The sequence below is a fragment of the Bacillus rossius genome, chromosome 2, assembly GCF_032445375.1.
Source record: "Bacillus rossius redtenbacheri isolate Brsri chromosome 2, Brsri_v3, whole genome shotgun sequence".
Taxonomy (NCBI): domain Eukaryota; kingdom Metazoa; phylum Arthropoda; class Insecta; order Phasmatodea; family Bacillidae; genus Bacillus; species Bacillus rossius.
This window is the reverse complement of record NC_086331.1, coordinates 21160475-21180586: the sequence shown is the minus strand read 5'-3', so window position 1 is coordinate 21180586 and position 20112 is coordinate 21160475. Positions and strand designations below refer to the sequence as shown.

The 20112-nt window shown below is 34.8% G+C and overlaps 1 protein-coding gene across 16 annotated transcripts in view; it reads left to right on the top strand.

The window, feature by feature from the left end:
- The window catches only part of LOC134529158 (eukaryotic translation initiation factor 4E transporter-like), a 262122-nt gene that overhangs the window by 209270 nt on the left and 32740 nt on the right, over positions 1–20112 (top strand). For all 16 annotated transcript variants that reach the window (XM_063362951.1, XM_063362949.1, XM_063362953.1 and 13 more), the window contains one exon: positions 15768–15897. In XM_063362951.1, the coding sequence (XP_063219021.1) occupies positions 15768–15897 (130 nt within the window). The remainder of the gene's footprint in view (positions 1–15767; positions 15898–20112) is intronic.

Here is a 20112-nt window from a genome sequence, read left to right as displayed (position 1 = left end):
TTCATAAAAATAATTATATTTATCGCAAAATATATCCCTTGATGTAAACATAACCTATTGTTGATCATTCAAAACAAGTTTAAAAATAATATTTATAAAACAAGTACAGGGTGTCCAGCGACCTGGAAAACCTGGAAAACCGGGAATTGTCAGGGAAATGTCAGGGATTTTTTAAAAATCGTCTGGAAATTTTGGCCCTGTTTGTTCTTCACGCAGCAGCACGATACAATATGCATATTGATTGTTCAATTCGCCGCGTACACAATGATCGACGTATCGATTATAATCGGCACATGGCTGTACACATTGCGGCCTGTTAGGCTGGCCAAAATGGCGCGCATTTGTGTACTCTTGTTGATTTTGGTTATCGTTTTTGTTGATGGATAAGTGAATTATTATATCATCAGCCAAACAAAGGTAAGAAACAAAATGTATGTATACTCTACTATAGTTGCTCTATGGGCAAGTCGCAAACTGTTGCCTAATTTGTTTCGTTCGCTCGGCAACGGTTCGTGATGTTCTTGGTTTGTAAACTCCGCAAGCACGCATGTCTGAGTAAAGCAAAAAGTAGAACACTCACCTTTTTTCACGTTCCGGTTTATAAACTGTTTATAAACCGGAACATTAAGAAGGTGAGAGTTCAACTTTTTGATTCGGACATGCGTGCTTGCAGAGTTTATAAATCGGGTCAAACACAAGTCATGTTGTAACGTACTATATTATTTATTTTTTGAATTTATGTTAGTTAGGCATTTTTCTTGCTTCGAAGTAGGCCAGGCCAGACAATGCAAATTTTTTAAAATACATGAACACACAGCAATTTTGTAGATAAAATGTGACTATTTCCTGAAACAAGCTATTGTTGCTGGAACATATCCTATATTTTTTCAGATTTATTTTCAGTTCATAAGTTTACATTAGGCCTAGGCCTATCTTATAAAAGATGCTTGAAGTTGAAGCTGACGGTTACTTTGTATAGAAAATATGTGCTGATAGGCATATGTACTTGCATTGATTTTATCTGTGTTTGTGGTGCCTGAAACGTTTATTTGCTAATTAATGAAAAATAGGTTAATTTTCTCACAAGAATATTATTTTAAAGATTAGTGTGATAAAGGTAAAAAATTATTTTATTTTAACAGGTCACAACATGGCTTCAAAACTCAGAAAAACTATATTCAGGGATGAATGGAACCAGAACCCATCCCTCTCATGGGCTCAGGCTATTGATGGCAGCCCATATGCAGCTTGGTGCAAACTTTGCAATCACAGGATTGAACTGAGTAATATGGGGAAGCAGGCTCTTACCAGTCATGCATCTGGAGTGAAACACAGCAGAAGAGTGCAAGGATTTCACATGAGTTCATCCATAGCAGTGTACTGTAAAACAACTAGGCCTACATCAGCAGCGTCACAAAATAATTCTGCTTCAGAGTCTTCTTCACCTTTGTCTGAATCTTCAAAATTGTTTAGTTCTGATGTACCCAGCTCACCTCAAGTATCTTCCCCTCCGTTGTTCCAAACAGATCCAGTCAGCAGTTCTAAATCTCTGCCTGATACTTCCTCGAATGCTGATAATTCTTATCTAAACCCATCCGCAACATGTTCTTGCACGTGCACATGTGGCAGTGCTAGAAAGGAATCAAAATCATTGACAAATTACTTATTAAATGATTCTGTAACACGTGCCGAAATATTTTGGTGTTTGTATTGTGTTATGGCTCATAATTCCTTAAGGAATGCAGAAAATAATGTAGCAATGCATCGTAAGATGTATCACGACAGCAAAATTGCAGCTAAATTGCAGTTGGGAAAATCGAAAGTATCCTATACAATAGTTCACGGATTGACTCCAGAATTTCAAAAGGAACTGCATGCTGATATATCAAAATCTTCTCATCTTGTAGTTGGCTTTGATGAAAGTTTAAATAAAATTGCCCAGAAACAGCAAATGGACATTTCTGTCCGTTACTGGAATGAAGATGATTCAATTACTTGCACTCGATATCTTACATCAGCATTTCTCGGCCATTCGACTGCAGCAGACCTGTTAAGTGCTTTTAAAAACTCTTTGCCTGTGAATACATTACACAAAATTATACAGGTGTCGATGGATGGCCCCAATGTAAATTTGCGGTTTTTAAAAGACTTGAAGCAAGATTTGAAGGAAGGTCGTACTGATGAGGGGGTAATATTGGATATCGGCACTTGTGGCTTACATTCATTACACTGTGCCTTCAAAGGCGCAATGAAGGAAACTGGTTGGGAAATTGTTAAATTCTTGCGTGCTATTTACAACCTGTTTCATAACATCCCCACTCGTCGTGCAGACTACATTAAAATAACTGGTTCCAGCTTGTTTCCTCTAAAATTTTGTCCAGTTCGTTGGTTAGACAACGTTCCTGTAGCAGACAGAGCATTGAAAATTTTACCAAATCTTCGGAACTATGTTGCTGGTCTAAAGTCAAATACAGAACCTACGTGTGCTAGTTTTGTTATAGTGAAAAGTGCTATTAAAGATGTGTTACTTGGACCTAAACTTGCTTTTTTTTCATCTGTTGCTGCTGAAGTTGAACCACTTCTCAAAGAATATCAAACAAATGACCCCATGGCGCCGTACCTCTTTTCCGACTTTTCTTCAGTCATCAAGAATTTTATGACTAGATTTGTCAAAGCAGACGTAATGGCAAATACTACCCTGAGCAAAATAGATTTATCTGCAAATAATCTTTTGTCAAGTAAAAAAATTGACTTAGGTTTTGGGACACGAGCTGCATTACGTTCAGAAAATGCAAGTCAGAAGGATATGGAATTATTTAGAGCAGACTGTCTAAAATGCCTGCAGGAATGTGTGAAAAGGATTTTAAAGCGCTCACCTCTTACATTCAGCTTGACAAGAGGCATTTCATTTGCTGATCCTTCTGTAGCCCTTATTCCCGATTTGGCGATCAAGAGGCTGTCATGTGCCTTAGATATATTTGTTAGTCATAATTGGCTCTCTGGAATTCAAGGTGACAAAATATCGAAGGAATTCAAAAGATTGTGTTCATTGACTGCAGTGCAGGAACATTTGAAACTCCATGTCCGATCCAAAGTACGCCTGGATGAGTTTTGGTTTGACCTTTTAAATGTTTACTGTAGTGAAAATACAGGGCATTTAGCATCTTTTTTGAAAATGATATTTATTATGTCTCATGGCAACGCAGCAGTAGAAAGGGGATTTTCAATAAACAAACAGTGCTTGGTAGAAAATCAGCTGGACATTTCACTGATTGCTCAGCGTACAATTCATGATGGTATTTTGTCAGCTGGAGGTCTGGATAATTTTGTCGTATCTAAAAGATTTATTCATGCTGCTCGTAATGCATATTTAAAATACAAGGAATACACGGAACAACAGAAGAAGTTATTACAGGAAAAGGAAGAACAAGACACAAGAAAAAGAAAAGCAGCTGCTGAACTCTCTGCTTTGGAAGCTAAGAAAAAGAAAATCTTGGAAGATGCTGAAAAAGAAGCTGCTGTATTAAGCTTCCAGATAGAAGCTTTAAAAAAGTAGTGCTGCTAAGAAAAACCTTTGTTAAAATTTTAATTTGTGATTGGACTTAAAAGGTTTTTTTAAAGTTTTAAGTTTGGAACTATTGCATACTTAGCTAATTTGAATACTATATATATTATTTTTAAATATGAAGTGGAACTGACTTATGTTTTCAAAACCATCTAGTGAGTAACTCTTGAAGAAATTGAGGAACATGGTGATATGTGAGTACAATAAACATATTTCATATATTTTTTTTCACATTTTGTATTTTAGTATTAGACCTATTTACACAGTTGCTGTTGCTTAAAATTTCGCAGTATATTTTTACATATATTATAGTGTAAAAAATATTGACAAAGTTTATAAGAATTTAAATGGGAACGAGCATAGTGTCAGGGAAAATCCTAATTTTGTCAGGGAAAACAGGGAAATGTCAGGGATTTTTGAAATCCATTTTCACTGGACACCCTGAAGTAACATGTCCACGTAAAAATCTCAATTGTTTAAACTTCTCTCTGCCAACACAGAATTGGTCCTTCCTTTTGCATGCATTCACCCATTTGCTAAAAAGATCTTCATTGTTTGGAAAGGAGAAATATTTTATTTCAGCATCTTTAGTGTTTTTGATTGTGACATCTGTACACTTAACAATTTGGCTTTTTACTACATATAGCACACACAATTACGCCACAATAACAAAGGTTTGCACGACACTTTTTATGTTAATGGATAAGGCTTAGAAAAAGAGCTCTGGCTGCAACCCAGGTGACATAGCAAGGGAGCACTTGGAGGGAGAAACCTGCGCCTTCTTTCCGCCATGCCCTCGCCTGCCGGCATGCCTACACCCCAACCATACTTCCCGGCCGGCTATGTTACTTAACTTTCACTACTTGATTTTATGCCTGTGTAGTTGCTAATTTTTATTTTTCTAGTTATTGTTAATTTTTTAGCAATTTTCATAACTGTTCTGATGTTATATGTGTTTGTATTTTGGAGTTAATTTTTCCCCTGTGCCATCATGTTAATTTAAATAGTTGTTTTTTCTTTAAGAAATTTTCATTACAGCACTTTAATTTGTTGTACTTGCTTTATTTTGAAAGTATTGATATATTTTGATACTCCTTGATTTTATATTTATTCATTAGTGTTCATATTTTAAGTATGGTTACAAATATGTTGAAGCGATTGGTTTGGCAAAGATTTTTTTTAAATTCTAAGTTATACATTCGAGTAAATATGTTAAAACATTTCTGTCCTGTAGATTCCAACATTAAATGTACTTCAGTTGCGGCAAATGTATTAATAATTTTTACATTTTTCTGGAAATAATTATTAAACCCTCTCCAACCATCCAGCATGTTACTCGTGTGCGCCAGTTTTCTAAAAGTGAGTGCATTCAGTATTTTACTTCTCTAGGGTTTTTCTAAGAATTTTTAGTCAGTTTGAAGTTGTAAGTTTGAAGGGTCCTTTGCCACATGCTTATTTTGGATGTGTTTCACACGGCAAGTGTAGCTGTGCAGTTTTCCCATAGGGAACTCCTCGGCTATTGCCATCTCTGGCGCCGGGAGTTAAGGTGTGACTCGAGAGAGAGCCAAGGCCAGTCGTGATTCTTCTTGCTCCTCAAGACCATGTTTTCTCGCCCGCTTCGTGTATGCAGTTGGTGTGTTTTCTTCTGTTATTTTTAACTTGTATCAGATCAAGTTGTGAATTCCAGACAAACTTGCTACCAGCGCTCCAGCTACCCATGTGTGGAAAAGCTTTGTGTGCACTGCCTGATAACTGTATCATTAAACACTTGGCTAACTTAAGGTGGGACATCCGTACGGATTTTATATGGAGAAATCTTACGACTTTCGTGACTTATAGCTCACAGCTGGATCATCCTATTAAAACGGAATTTTTTTCTTATTAAAGACAACGATGGGGAAAATAAAGCTATTGTCGAATTTTTAATGTTACACAATTAGAGAAATAATAAAAATATATCAAACTTGTTAAATTTTCAAGTAGCGAAAATTCTATTTTCGATACCATAGCTTCATTGGAATTCAAGTAACTTTTTAAAATATATCCGTGATTGCATGTGTTTAAGTAACCGTTTTGATACAAACAGGCACGTAAAATTTAACTTTTAGTTCCAGGTTTTATCGGAAGAGAGCGCATTCTAAAGATGCTTCCCCCACCACCGGCGAGCTCATTCTCCTCCTGCGCTCTGTGGGGGTAATAAATTGGCCGGTATGTTAAGTTCGCGTTCCTACCGTTCCTGGAACCGCTCGAAGGGAAACTGTACCTTCACCTTGTCACACCTTTACCTAGATTCGTGATTCACAAAGCGCCCGTTTCATTTTGATCATACAGAGTTTTCGTCAGCTATCCTATTCTGTGCTTTGTTTTTTCACTACTGAGTGTGCGGGTAATGAGAATAGACGGAAAACAAAATGTCTGATCTCTACAAGGGAAGACCACAGTTTATAGTCGTTGGTCGACCAAAGGTACACGGCAATTGAAACTGTCGACAAAACGGAAAAAACGTAGGCCAGTAAGAATTTACTGGATTCTTGCAAGAGACGAAGGTAAGCTATAATACGGTTACGTAAAATAAACATGCAAGTTATCAAGTTTTATAAGCGGCAAAAATGTAACGGCTATCCCAATTTTTCAGGTTGTCAGATGAAACAAACGCAGCTCATGGCAGACCCAAATTTACAGATGTCTGGAGTGGCTCCCAAAAATTCCAGTTGCTCGTCCACAAACAGACCACATCGACGAATAGATATTCCTAAAGAATTCTTCAAATCTTCTAGTGCTACTTTCTCGTTTTCTCGACCATGCATGATTGCTTATTCCGTAGAGATGTTCCGTACAGAATACTTTACATCCGACCTTATACATGTCTCTTGGTGCAGTTAACATCTTACTACACATCAGCTATTTCATACCTGTGTACCTCTCGTTGATTTACATGACATTAGCATTGCAGTATTATATCGCTGACTGTATACAAATTGTTAAAATTAGGAACTGAAAGTTTACATCGTGCCATTATTTTATTTTTTTATTGAACTGTTTTCTGTACAAATATTATTGAAATGTTAATTTGCAACGTACAACTTTTTCTTTATATTTTTTTGTCGTTTGTTCTTGTTATATTTATCGACAACTATAACTTTTTTTTGTAGGCTGCTATTGTTGGATACTACACGAAGAAGGTGCTCTTCATTGGGGTGAAAAACAAGTACTGCACGATTTGAGATCGCGCAGAGAATAAAGATGCAACTGCTGCCGATCGTGCTTGTAGTAAGAACTGGGGTGTTCACCAAACATCAACAAACATGGAATCGGCTATCATTTTGAAGGTTTTCTTGCAAGTGAGGAAATGTATTCGGTGAGATACGCTAAAATTGTTGTAGATGGAGACAGCAGTGTAGGTATATAAAAATATTCTAGACGCAAGACCTTACAAATCATTGACTGTAGAAAAAATTGAGTGCTCAAACCACCTTTGAAGGAATTATTGTAATAAATTGAGTCATTGCAGCAACAAATAATGGAGGCCGTTATCCTATTTGTCTTGGGAAGAAAATTCGAAATTCTATTTTGCGAATTGGAATGGCAGTGAAGAAGGCTGTAGAATACAGGAATAAGACCATGACAGATCATATTGAGCTAAGCATTTCCGAGCTATGAAAGGATATTTTGAATGGGCCAAATCATGTATTTGGGAGTCAGAATAACTGTGCAGAACAGGGGTATTTCTGTGATGCTGCAAAAACAGAAGAAAGCTCCATTATCAATGATTTGATAAGCACTTGACTGTTTGAAAAAGTTATGTTGGCAGCAAAACACCTTGCCAGGAATACTCGTAGTTTGCTATACTGTATGGACAACAATGCTGCTGAACAATACAATCCTTCCATTTCCAAATAGACTGGAGGGAAAAGACTCAACTTTTAAAGAGGAAATAGTTACCAAACAAGATGTGCTGGAGCAGTAGTACAGCATAACACAGGAACAGCTCACTACACGATACGCAAGCAAATGTATGGCAGAAGTCCTGGATTTTTCTGTAAAAACGTCCAACTTAAAAGGAAACAAAGGACAGATTTGAAGAGACATTCAAGAAACGTGCAGAAGAAATATCCAAAGCAGTCCACGAAATTCTCAAAGAAGTAGTTTTCGGGTTTTTGTGACAGATAGTTTTTGTGGACCAAATGCACAACGACAAGACATGGATGATCAAGAGTTTGAGAAAGAACGCTCGTTATTTCTTGATTCACTGAGAAGTGATGAAGAAAGAAAAAAACTTAATAAAAATTACAGTACTTCAAAGTGGGAGTGGAGTGTGGTTGCAAGAACGAAGAAAACTACTCACTGCTTTACATTTTGGGTCAGTTTGTAAACGCCGCAAAACAACGAAATGTGACTTGCTTGTGAAAAGTATTCTGTACGGAACATCTCTACGGAATGAAGCAATCGTGCATGGTCGAGAAAACGAGAAAGAAGCACTAGAAGATTTGCAGAATTCTTTAGGAATATCTATTCGTCGATGTGGTCTGTTTGTGGACGAGCAACTGGAATTTTTGGGAGCCACTCCAGATGGTATCATAGATTATGATGGTATAGTGGAAGTTAAATGCCCATTTTCTTCAGCAGACTTATATCCAGAAGATGCGATAGTTCAGGGAAAGATCAAATCATTTACGTGCCAAGATGGAAAAATTGTACTCAACAAAAACCATCATCATTTCTTTCAAGTGCAGGGACAGCTACACATTACAAAAAGAAATTATTGCATATACAGTGTCTGGACTAGGAAGGGTATGTATTATATATGGATAAAAAGGGACGACAATTACTGGCAGAAAGAAATGAAGGATAAACTTGTTAAGTTTTACATGGATTGTCTATTACCAGAGATAATTGACCCTAGATACACACGTTCTATGCCAATAAGAAATCCTGATTACATACTGAATGCTGGGAAGCAGTGCCCAGAAATTTCAGAAGGATTTCAGGATCAGCAGTGAGTTCAGTAAAACAAAACAAAACAAAAAAACTATATTTGTGATTATGGTGAGATATTTATTTCATAGATAAAGGTAATAATTTAAAAGTTTTATTTTTAGGTGTGCATACTTTCTTACTGTTGTTATCTAAATATATATATAACTCAAAGGTGACTGACTGACTGACATAGTGATCTATCAACGCACAGCCCGAACCACTGGACGGATCGGGATGAAATTTGTCATGCAGGTAGATGTTATGACGTAGGCATCCGCTAAGAAAGGATTTTGATTAATTCTACCCCCAAGGGGAGTTTCGGGGGCGTAATATATCAAAATTTCCAGTTTTTGGTATAAAATCACCATGGCAACGGCTGTTGCTTTGTTGATGCTTCATTCGTCTCTATGGCAACGACTATTTCATTGTTAGTGCAGTCCTCATCACCGTTGAAATTTTGCGGGTACTTTAAATATCAAAAATTGCACTTTTTTTCAAGTATATATATTTTACAGACTTGAAACTTCACAGTAATGTTCCTTATGTTACGCAGGATGACATTTTCCGAAAATCAGATCCCATGGGTGGTTAAAACCAGGCAACAGTGGGTACTTTGTCTGCATGAGAACAGGATTTTGCATTGTTCATGCCTTCTGCGTCTCCATGGCAACGGGCATCGCGCGGCAGTGGCGTACCCACAAAGAAGGGGCATGTATAATGAGCGGCGCAAGCGTGATCTGCCTGTAGACTGCCGTAGCGAAGTACGGGTACATCAGTTGTACGTTGCGTGCACGAGTCGGGAAACCATCGGTGCTATTCATTTTCTTTCCGGTACATTATACAGCATTGTAATAAATTTTCACTGAATTTTTTTTATTTACCATTACTGTAAATGGGAGATGTGGCTTAATTTTTTTTCATTAGTATAGCCGTGCGAAGCCGGGTCGGGCAGCTAGTATGTTTATATAGGTACACATACTTATCAATTGACTACTTTGTTATTTTTTTCAGAATCATTAAATTAAATTTACGAATGAAATCACTTTATAAACTTTCTCTAGTATTTACTTGCATTATATTTATATGGTTCTTAATATTTGTGGAATATAATGAAATCGAATGCACATGATGAAGTGCGTTATACTTAAATCGTGTTTGTGATAATTGAATTATATGTTATAAATGTGTGTTCAAATGAATGCAATGTGCAAACTGAATTACTTTATACAGTACTTCAGTGTTTGCCAGTGTATGTATTATTTGCTGTAAATATGTATTGAAACGATGACTAAATATACAAATTGAATTTATGATCCAACAAATTACGGTTTATGTAGATTATTTTTCTAATGTTTCGGAAAGGACGTGTAATATTTAGTTAAAATAATAGTATAAACGAAAAATCATTATTTAATATAACAGAATTTTGTAACTACGAGTTGCAATATTTTTTTATAAGGCAATAATCTTCAAATATCACATTTTTTTGGGGATATTTCATTGCAGACGGTATTGAAAATGTATTGTTGGTCATGTTGTCCCCAATTAGTTTTACCAAATTGTCCTATTCTTTCATGAGATTAAACCGTAATTTTAACTGATTATTAAATGAAAAATGTATGCCGAATTCAAAATTAGTCAATTTACAAATTAGCCTATATCATTTAGGCCTAACCCTACATTGACATACATAGTTACAGTTATCGACATTTAAAAATTTGCTACTATGGAAAATCTGATTTGTAAGAACACAGTAAAATGAAATTAGCAATACAGACTACTGTTTGCATTTTAAAGTTTAAAGTTTACAAGTGTAATATCTTCGCCTTGAATGTATTTATATTGAGTTTATTACAATGTTCCTTTACTTTCTTTGAGAAATGAACACAATGAAGCCTTTCTGTCGAATTTTTTTAGGTTCGTTGTCATTAAAAGTATAAGTTAAAATATTTTCGGTTTTAACACGACACCAACGAATCTTAAAATACAGAGTAGGAACTGAGATATGCTGTGAGAATTAATGTTAACAACGATTTCGTTTCTGTCAACAAAATTGCAGGCAGGTGAGTTTTAATATGTACAATACCAAATAAGATATTTAGTTGCTACATTGAGATAGTTTTTTTGTTACATTTATTTGTTTGTCTGAAAAATGTTTTATAGAGTTGTAAAGTTTTGCTAGACTGCAAACAATTCCCATGATTAAATATTATAATTAGCTGAAACGAGCACTAATCATAACAATTAACTGTGTATAATTACACTCTTATTGTTATGTAAAGTACTGTTTCGTATTATGAATGAAACAGTATTTTACATATCTCATACATAGTCAAGATTTTGTGGTGTTATTTTAAGACAAATTTTGGTGTAAAGAAATAAAGATTTCAGTGTTATATGGTTTTATTTTTTTGCTCAATATACCCACGGCAAAATTTTCTTACTTTTCTGTACGACATGCAAATTTATTAAAACAAATATTAATAAACACTAAAACCTCATGATCTAATTACAATTAAGTTCATTTGCAAATTCATAGATAGTTAAGTTCATTTGCAAATTCATAAATTCAAACTTTTAAATAACTATTAAAAATTTCACGACTTAATTACAATCGCATACACTACAAAATTACACAATGAAGCACTTCCAAAGTTACTATTAAGACGGTTTTATTAAAATGCTATCATTTTCTGGAGTGAGACGTCTTATGTCACTAACTACCAGTGAGTACCTGGAAAATGAACGTTCTGCATCAACATTTGATGTTGGGAACCAGATTGCCCTTAAACTGGCTTGAGCAAATTCACTGTAGTCCCCTTTAAGGGAGCAAAGTACCTTTGCAACATCAATTTGGCTTGTTTCTGGCAATGAAAGTTCATCCTCTATTTTTTTGAAAGCAACATAGCCATGTATGAATTTATCAATGGGAAGATGGGAAACAGAAGGCAAGTTATGCAGACACTTCTGTAGGTTTGCATCTTCTATGCTAACCCTACTCACATTTCTTGGGTTGAACAGCAAATTAATGGCATTAAAGACTCTTAGACAAGGATGTCGTTTAACAGATGAGTTTTGCCTCAAACGCTTATGTTTCTCACTCGCGACATGTTTCACAAGCGTATCGCGTCTTTCGTAGTCTAGCCTGCAGTTACAGAATTTGCACATTAAAATTTTATCACTGAAATAAAATCCTTCGCTGGAAAATTATTTCGATCGGTCACTGGCAGAAACCTTCGTTTTAGGCATTATCAAAATTTTTTAATCACATTGGAAGAATTTAACCTCTAAATACGCTAAAACTTGCCGTGCTGGAAAGATCAAAACAATGGAGAACAGATGCGAATACAAACACATACCGAATACCAACATACGTACGTGAAAATTAATACCGACATAAACATGTACTATTTATTATTTACAATTGTTACGTTAAGAAGGGTTAATTTTATTTTCATACCCTACGTACTTTATTTTAAATAAACAGTAAAAGCAATGCGCTTTAGTGTGTAATATTTTTAATGATTAAAAACGTAATCATAGAAAAACATTTTGGACGTTTGTTATTTTTGTATTTACAGAGAGTGAACGACGGCCATTGTATCATAGTTATCAACATCTTAAATTATTATGGTTCACAAGATTACCGTTTAAAGAAAATATTACGTTAATTCCGAGACTTCATTTTAAAATTTATAATGAATCACCGTCGCATATAATATATATGGCTGCTAGTTACTGTCAGAAATATTTGATTGTGCTGAAGATAGTGAATTGTCCTTACAGAATGGAAAAAAAAAACGTAAATAATCAGGATAGACGGAATTTCGTGACATATCGCGGATTTCGCACAATTTCGTTTTATTTCGTGTTTTCAAGCGGTTTACGGTGTTATTTTGTTTTATCGCGCATTACCATATAATCGTGCCTCTACACAGCTCGCTAAACCTCTGAAGAACTTGCCAAGCATCATATCTACGATCCTATGCTTGAGATACACTGCATTTGCAATCATGTTTACAATATGAGTGAACATTATTACTAACTAATTTATCGAATGGTTTGCAGTTCGTGATTATTCAGATTCCATGTTTACGTAAAATGTTTTGCTACCTACTGAAACGACTTAATTTATATGTTTTGTCATGAAATACAATGACGAACACTAAAATATTCTTACCGCACCAGAACTTAGCTAACTTTTGAGAAATAGATTCCTGTCAAGGAACACACAATAACCTACACAAATTGATAGGATATCTGTGTGAGTTTATTGGGAAAATAAATATGAAAATAGGTAGTTTGGTTAATTACATTTAATTGTATCTAATGGTCAATCACGTCTTTAAATCTGTATTCAGATCAAAGCCTGCCTACAAACCTACTGCTTATAGTACAACAGACGCGGCCGACAAGTACTCTTACGATACAGTACAATAATGCCAGGTATTCACATCCTACAAGTTAGACATTAACTTCAGTTTCCACTTTCATTTTATCAATTTCATTTTATGTATATTAAATACCTATCGATGATATCGGAGCAACTAAATAGTTGGTTAGGATGAGAGAGTTTTACGACTCCTCAATAGTGAGGTCTCGACAGTCGATGAAGGCAGAGATTCGGTTATTAACTTACCTAATATTTTGCGCGTTGCATTGAAAATCATACTCTTTACTTATCACTCTAAACAAATAACTTTTGTCCGCACGAATATGAGCTGCAAAGCATGTTTTCAAGATAATTAGTTAAATAAATAAAAAATTGTATCGATGTTAATCAAACATTTATTTCAAAACTGGTACACATTTTGTGTACGATAAATGCTCACTGACAGTTTACCAGTAGTCTGCAAGTAAACGCTCCATGGTCATATTATTGAAGCAGCGCTTTCAAGGTCACTGGCCTATGAACAATAGATGACTCCGCGTCTCCGCCTGTTCAAGGGACAGAGGAAGAGCGAGTCCACGCCAAATACCACACGGCCTCCTTCGCAACCCCCCTTCCCCCCGTCCTAACTCCTACAGAATAACCGGTTTGGGGTGTCAAACAGCGACTATGTCCACCACCCCCGGCGGCTAGTAGTGGGGGTAGCTAAAAGTCCGGGTTTTCCACTTCCCCTCTCACCCCGTGCCAAAGACACTGCGACAGCTTGCTAACGTGTGCCCGGATGTCCCACCTTAAGAGTGCGTGATACATGTGGTTCCGAGCAGCAAAATCGACGTTTGCGGCGGAGCAGATTCTGTAAATACCATGACATAAATTGGATTTTGGCAAAATATTATTTAAAGAGTAAGGATGGAACTTAAAAATGTTATTACTCGAAATTTCGGTATGCGTCTTATTTTATTAACTAATTATTCATAAAAACTGCAAAGTTTAGTAGACGAATGCTAGTATGATTTGATTTGAAATGGGAAACAAAATAATAATATTTTACAACACATGTGTGCATGAGTTAGAAACAGCAGGATGCATTTACTGTTACCAAACGACGTGAGGGCTGGCCTTCCTAGTCCTCGTTTCCCCCCACTCCGCGCTCTAACCCTCCAGGTCAGGCTTGCCGCTTCTCCCCTCCCTCCAGAAGTTCAACAGCTGTACAGCTTACTATGCGTCCTGAAAGCATTAGACCATCGGTTCAAAGTGCACTTCGTGTGTTCTTGGTTTGTAAAACCCGATAAAAAAATGCATTCTCTTGCAAATAATCCTTCTGTCGACACGAAGTCAAGCCATAACTTATTTGTCATTCCAATATTTAATTTTTCGAATACATACATACACAATGAAGCTCTGCATGAGTAACTGTAGTGATACATTTAGTTCAATGAGTTCAAGCGGTAATGTAATGGTCTGACCATTCTTTTTCCAGTTTGGCGATCCGGATAAAATCCACTGTTTCATACCTCATATCATCTTCTTACGCTCTCAAGCCACGCTTTTTAGCTTCGTTAAGTCGAGTAAATGTAGAATATATAACAGATATGCACATACAGCTGTCATAAATCATCTTAAAACTGACTATAACATCCATCACAAACTGGAAACTTATATATATATATATATATATATATATATATATATATATGTATGTATGTATGTGTGTGTGTGTGTGTTTATTCGCCAAGGTTCATCTCGTACAGGTTTGGTAATATAAAATAATATACTATGTACAAAATCGTTGACATATCGTTAGTTTTATATAGAAATTAATGCAAACTAAAGATCTTTTTTACACACGCGTTAAAATATGTATTTGAGACAAAAGTAAAAAAAATACTGCTTTTCTTCAATGGTTATGTCTGGTAAGTAGGGTAAGAGTTTCTAATACATTGATGATATTTGTTTATTATATTTCAAAAATAACTGATCTATTTAATTTAAATCCGTATCATAATTTTGAAGACAAAATTAAATAAATATATATACCTATATATATAAATTTATCCATTTAAATTATTGAGAGCACACATATTTAGTCTCTTGCTTTAACATCATTTAAAATTCGACATGTCATGACCATTTATACATGTTTCATTTTACTATGATTACAATCATTTATTTCGTGATTATTCGTCACAAACTTCAACAACACTCATTATTTCTCTTTCCTTGCTATGAATAACTTTCTTAAATCTCTTCGGCCGCGCGTTACTTGCCATCATTGTTCAGTCCCGTCACTACTGCAGCGCAGACGAAGGTCAATGTGTTTTAAATGGCTCCTAGCGCAGCTTGTAGGCGGGGCCAACTTTCTCTTCCGCCCCGACCTCCCCTCGCAAAAGGGTTTCCTCACCCCCGCGCTGATAGCCCTCACGAGTTCTGGCGACTACAGTAGAAGCAATACCAGCTGAAAACTCTGTTCCGCCGTAACCTTTGTAATTGGTGGATGAAGAAAGATTTTTATATATCCTCGCGTATAATTGGGCCAGCCACACTAGCTAGACCACCCTATTTCCGGCCACGTGGTCTGACCCTTCTTCCCCCCCCCCCCCCCCCCCCCCTCTTGTTTGACTGACTGAATCTGCGCCAGCTTCCTAACATAGAGTGGCACCCTTCCTCGCTAGTTTCAACCTTCACATCATCAAGTGAAGCAGCGACATGTCTTAAAAATTATTTAAAGTGTTGCCTAATCTATTTTGTGAAAGTGAAATTTTTCTGTAACATGTCTAATTTAGAAATCTTGAACAATGCTAATTCTGAATTTTTTTGGTTGAACTACGATTTTAGGGCTTCCTCATCGTGTACCATCTCCTCGTGAACTTGTTGTTCATACTCAAAACATAATGCAGTCGGCCCTTATTAAGAAGAAGCTGGAAGAGCAGTTGGAAAATTTCCGGAAAAGACAAGAAATGCAACAGTGAGTAATAAAGCGGTTAAACTTAAAAATAGATAAATTTTAGTTTGGTAGATACCTTATTATACTTAACATTACCTAGCTATACTTTGTTATTGATTTGTGGGAAGCGTCAAAATTAAAGGGGGGAAGTAGGTTTGTGTGCGTTCTGTAAGAGGGTAGTGGTTGATACACGTAGTAGGTAAATTGTTTAACATTTGAATTCTGCAGTTGGTGATGAGGTTAAATAAGTTTGGAGCTATTAAAAATTTTAATTTCTAAAATTTTTCTCAAATTATTTTGCAGGGACAGTATCATAATGGCTAAATTTAGTTTTATGTTAATTTTGACATGCAAATAGTGTGAAATTTGCCTTGAAGATAAATACTGCCAGATAAGCAGCACTTAATAATTTCAAATAAACAAATGTACACCAAAAATTTTTCACATGTTGCAATAAAATATTACAACAACATTTGTGCTTTGAAAACATTTTTCTCATCAGTGTCTATTGTAGAATCATTTCACTACAGTTGCTAAAAAAAGTATAATAGATAAGTGAATAGATAAGTGATATCATTCACTCTTGTCAGTTTTCAGAATTAATTCTAAGTTTGTTCATTGTCATTGAACTATTTGGTTGAAATATCTATTCCCTAACTATTTACAATTTTAGTGACATTGTAGGTCACATGTTCAAAACTAACATGATCAGTTGACATTTTATTTACTTAAGACTTTGCATGTGAAATATACTTTTTTGTAACTGTGTTGATACTTTGCATGTAATGTACATTCAGATGTAAATTTGCAGATATGTTACACTTTAGTGTTGTTTAACGTACTGTACGTTCGAGCTGCAATATTAGGTCAAGGAACAAACCTAATAGTTAGTTGACCAATTTGCTATCTGCTGACTTACTTTGCAAAGTGTGTTTAATTGGCCTCAAATATTATTTACAGTTTTTTTTAGGCATACTCGGTAGCTAAGCATACATGACAACTTGGCTATCAGTTATGTTGTTGGCTGCTTAACTGTGTTTTAACTGTATTTGTCTGATAGCCAACTTTCTCTGCAATATATTTTTTTTGCTTGGGCCTATAATAAGTGAAAAATGATTATTAAATAATTATGGAACCTTAAGAAAACATTGCAACATAACACATTCTTAGTGTTATAACTAGTAAGGGCAGGAGTTATGCTATGCTACAACCTATGCCGGGATTTGAACCCAAGTCCTTTTTAAGCTTTCAGAGTGTAGTGTTAGCTCAGTTCCATGTGTTGCTCAGAAAAGGCTCAGAGGGAACTGGCTGTCTGCACCCTTCATTTAAAAGCATCAAAGCAAGTGCCACCCTCCAAGGAGAGCAAGTAAAGCCCTATTGCAGGGTGCCTACCGGTTCTGAAAGTCATGAATAACAGTAATGGTCACAAAACTTTAATTTTCAGTACCTATTTTGCTAGCTTGCGTTTTGTTTTTTGATGCCTCACTGCAGTTTATTGTGGCACATTAAATAATTGTGGGAAACCGTCAACTTAAATCATGTAGTGTTGCCAATTATTTTAGATTTTCCATAATTACTAATTTATGTCCAGTAAGATTATAAGAGTATTAAAGTGTTAATTTTTATAGGAAAAGAGAAATGTGCTAACATATCTGAAATATGCTGTTTGTCTGTTTTTCATAGGATAAATCTGTCTCGTGTGGCCTGTGGCTTGTTGGTTGTTGGCTGCATGTATTGCACAATAACTCTGGTATTCTCTGTGCTCATTTCACCATAATTTTGGTGATGTGTATGTAATTTTTTGGTCACAGTGGAAAGACTTGCTAGGGTGGCAACAGCCAACAACAGAAGCAGCTAATTTTAAAGGTTTTTTAAAAGTTTTGTGATAGCTACACAAAAGTGTGGCTGTCTCTCATTACATCTAGTGTCAGAAAAATGTAATTTTTGTTAGTTATGAATTCCATTACTGCTGATAAATCAAAACTACAGGAAGGTGTCAAGTTTACATTAAATTTTTAGTCTTCTCTGGAACACAATGGGTAAATTAAGGCTATGGATGCTAAACTGCTATACATGTCATTTTTTGTAGAGCATAACATTTCATCGGCGATGTCTAACGACGAGGTATTTATTTCAATAGTTAGGTTTAGAGACTCAAACAGTCAAAAAGGATTGATTTTTATATACAAATGCCTGCTTAAATTCAATTTATTGCAAATTGAACCATCGAATAAATGGCATCAATTTTGTGAATTTCATTTTTGTCTGAAGCATTTTTGCATTTATCTGATAGATACGCATTAAAAACAAATTTACCCTCAAGGAGATTCAAGAATTAAAGCAATCAATTACCAAATGAGTTAAATGTTTTGTAATGTACTTAAATAAATATTAATCTTTAAATTATTTTAGGTTTTAAAAAAAATTGTTTTCTAGCCTGTGTAATTTTTAGATTTCATTTACTGTTCAGCAGTTAGTGTTAAATTTTACACCATACTAGCCTACAAAATAATTATCACATTTGCTCTGAAAAGGTTTTAACTTTGCTTATTGTATTACTCTGCGACATAAAGTTAGAAAATTCTATTGAAAGGTCCCGAAAAAGCCCTGAAATTGGTTTACCTAGTATCTGCAGACACACTGTCTTGATTTGCGTAGCTGCTGCACTTTAAAGCCCATCGTACACCAGTCAATATTTCTTATGTTTTTCCTTTTTATATTCCCTAAGTGCTTTGTAATGGGTTACGTAATGAGGTAGCTTATTGAGTTAAATACTGGTTCAACTGTAAACGAGACTGGTTTCCTTGCAATGTCAGATATTTTGTGAAGCATGATAGCATGCTGAAAATCTTTCATATTTAAACATTTATAGAATACAGCAAACAATGTTTCCTTACGTTAACCTTTTCTCGAAATTTTAAAATGCATAAATGTTAAATAACTCTGCTGACATGCAAGAATTGCAGTGGCTTAGTTATATCATAGATGACAGAATAAAAGTATATTATATTTATGTAGTTTGGGCTTTCCTTTTCTATTTATTTTTTTAAAAAATTATTATAATTACAAAATTAATTCTAAATTGTTAGATAACACTGGACTAAGAGTCCCTATATTACACAGCTGTCTGACTTCAACTTTCTGTACCTTAAATAGAAATTATATTTTATACAGACTCATAACCAATTTGAATAAACTTGAAGTTCTCAAAATTAACAATAAAAATATATATAAAAAAACATTTTTTTAGAAAATTAATTATTCTGTTACAAATGTTAATATTGTAATTAGTTTCAAGCAATGTTCCTTGCACATCATATATTATCCTTTTAATACTTTTTTTTACTGTTAGTATCATTGTGTGTGTCCATTATTTGATCTGTCCTATGTGGATTGTACTTCTATTTGTATTTTTATTGTTGTCTTTGTATGCACATCCATGTAAACTCATTTTGAGTGTTGATGTGCATGTTACCATGTATAAAATAAATTCAAATAACATTATTTTCCTGCTGTTGCAAGCACTTTTAACTCTTACATAAAATAATAGGAAACAAAGGATGTGCTATTTGTTTTGACTTAAGTTTGCTTACTGAATGAGTGCACATAATTTTTGAAATTTTGGAATTTCTCTTCCTGCTTAAAATGTTTTGATAATTTACCATTGAATACATTGAAATGAAATTTAAAAATTTTCTGTCTGCTATTGCAAAATATTATTTAAAGTTGCTTTTGAAGGTTGATTCATGCAGTTGGCTTTCATATAGAAAAAATATATCTGAAAGAAGTTTTAACATTCATCCTTTGACAGATATATGTAACTTTTTAAAATTATAAAAATAAACATTTTTTAGTGTGTAGTTGTTTATTCTCATCAAAACTTAATTGTGGTAGGAATCATAATTTAATTAATACTTATCATCTGTCAACTGTAGTAACATGTTAAATAAATAAGATATGTTGTTACATTTGATTCATTGAAGAAAGTTTTTATTTTAACTAAACTGTGTTTTGTCTTAATATTTGTGTGAAAATAATAATAATTTGATGTCCTTTGGCATTAGTTTAAAATACAGTGCTAAAGCTCTGCGTTTTCAGTGAGCTATCTCGGCTGCTGCCAGAAAGCTAAGCTTCCCAAAGTAACGTTACTTATGGAGAATGCTCTCATTAGCCAATTGCAGAATCAGCACAGAAAGTAGTACCATTTCAATAGGACAACTTGAAGACCCGCTAGTA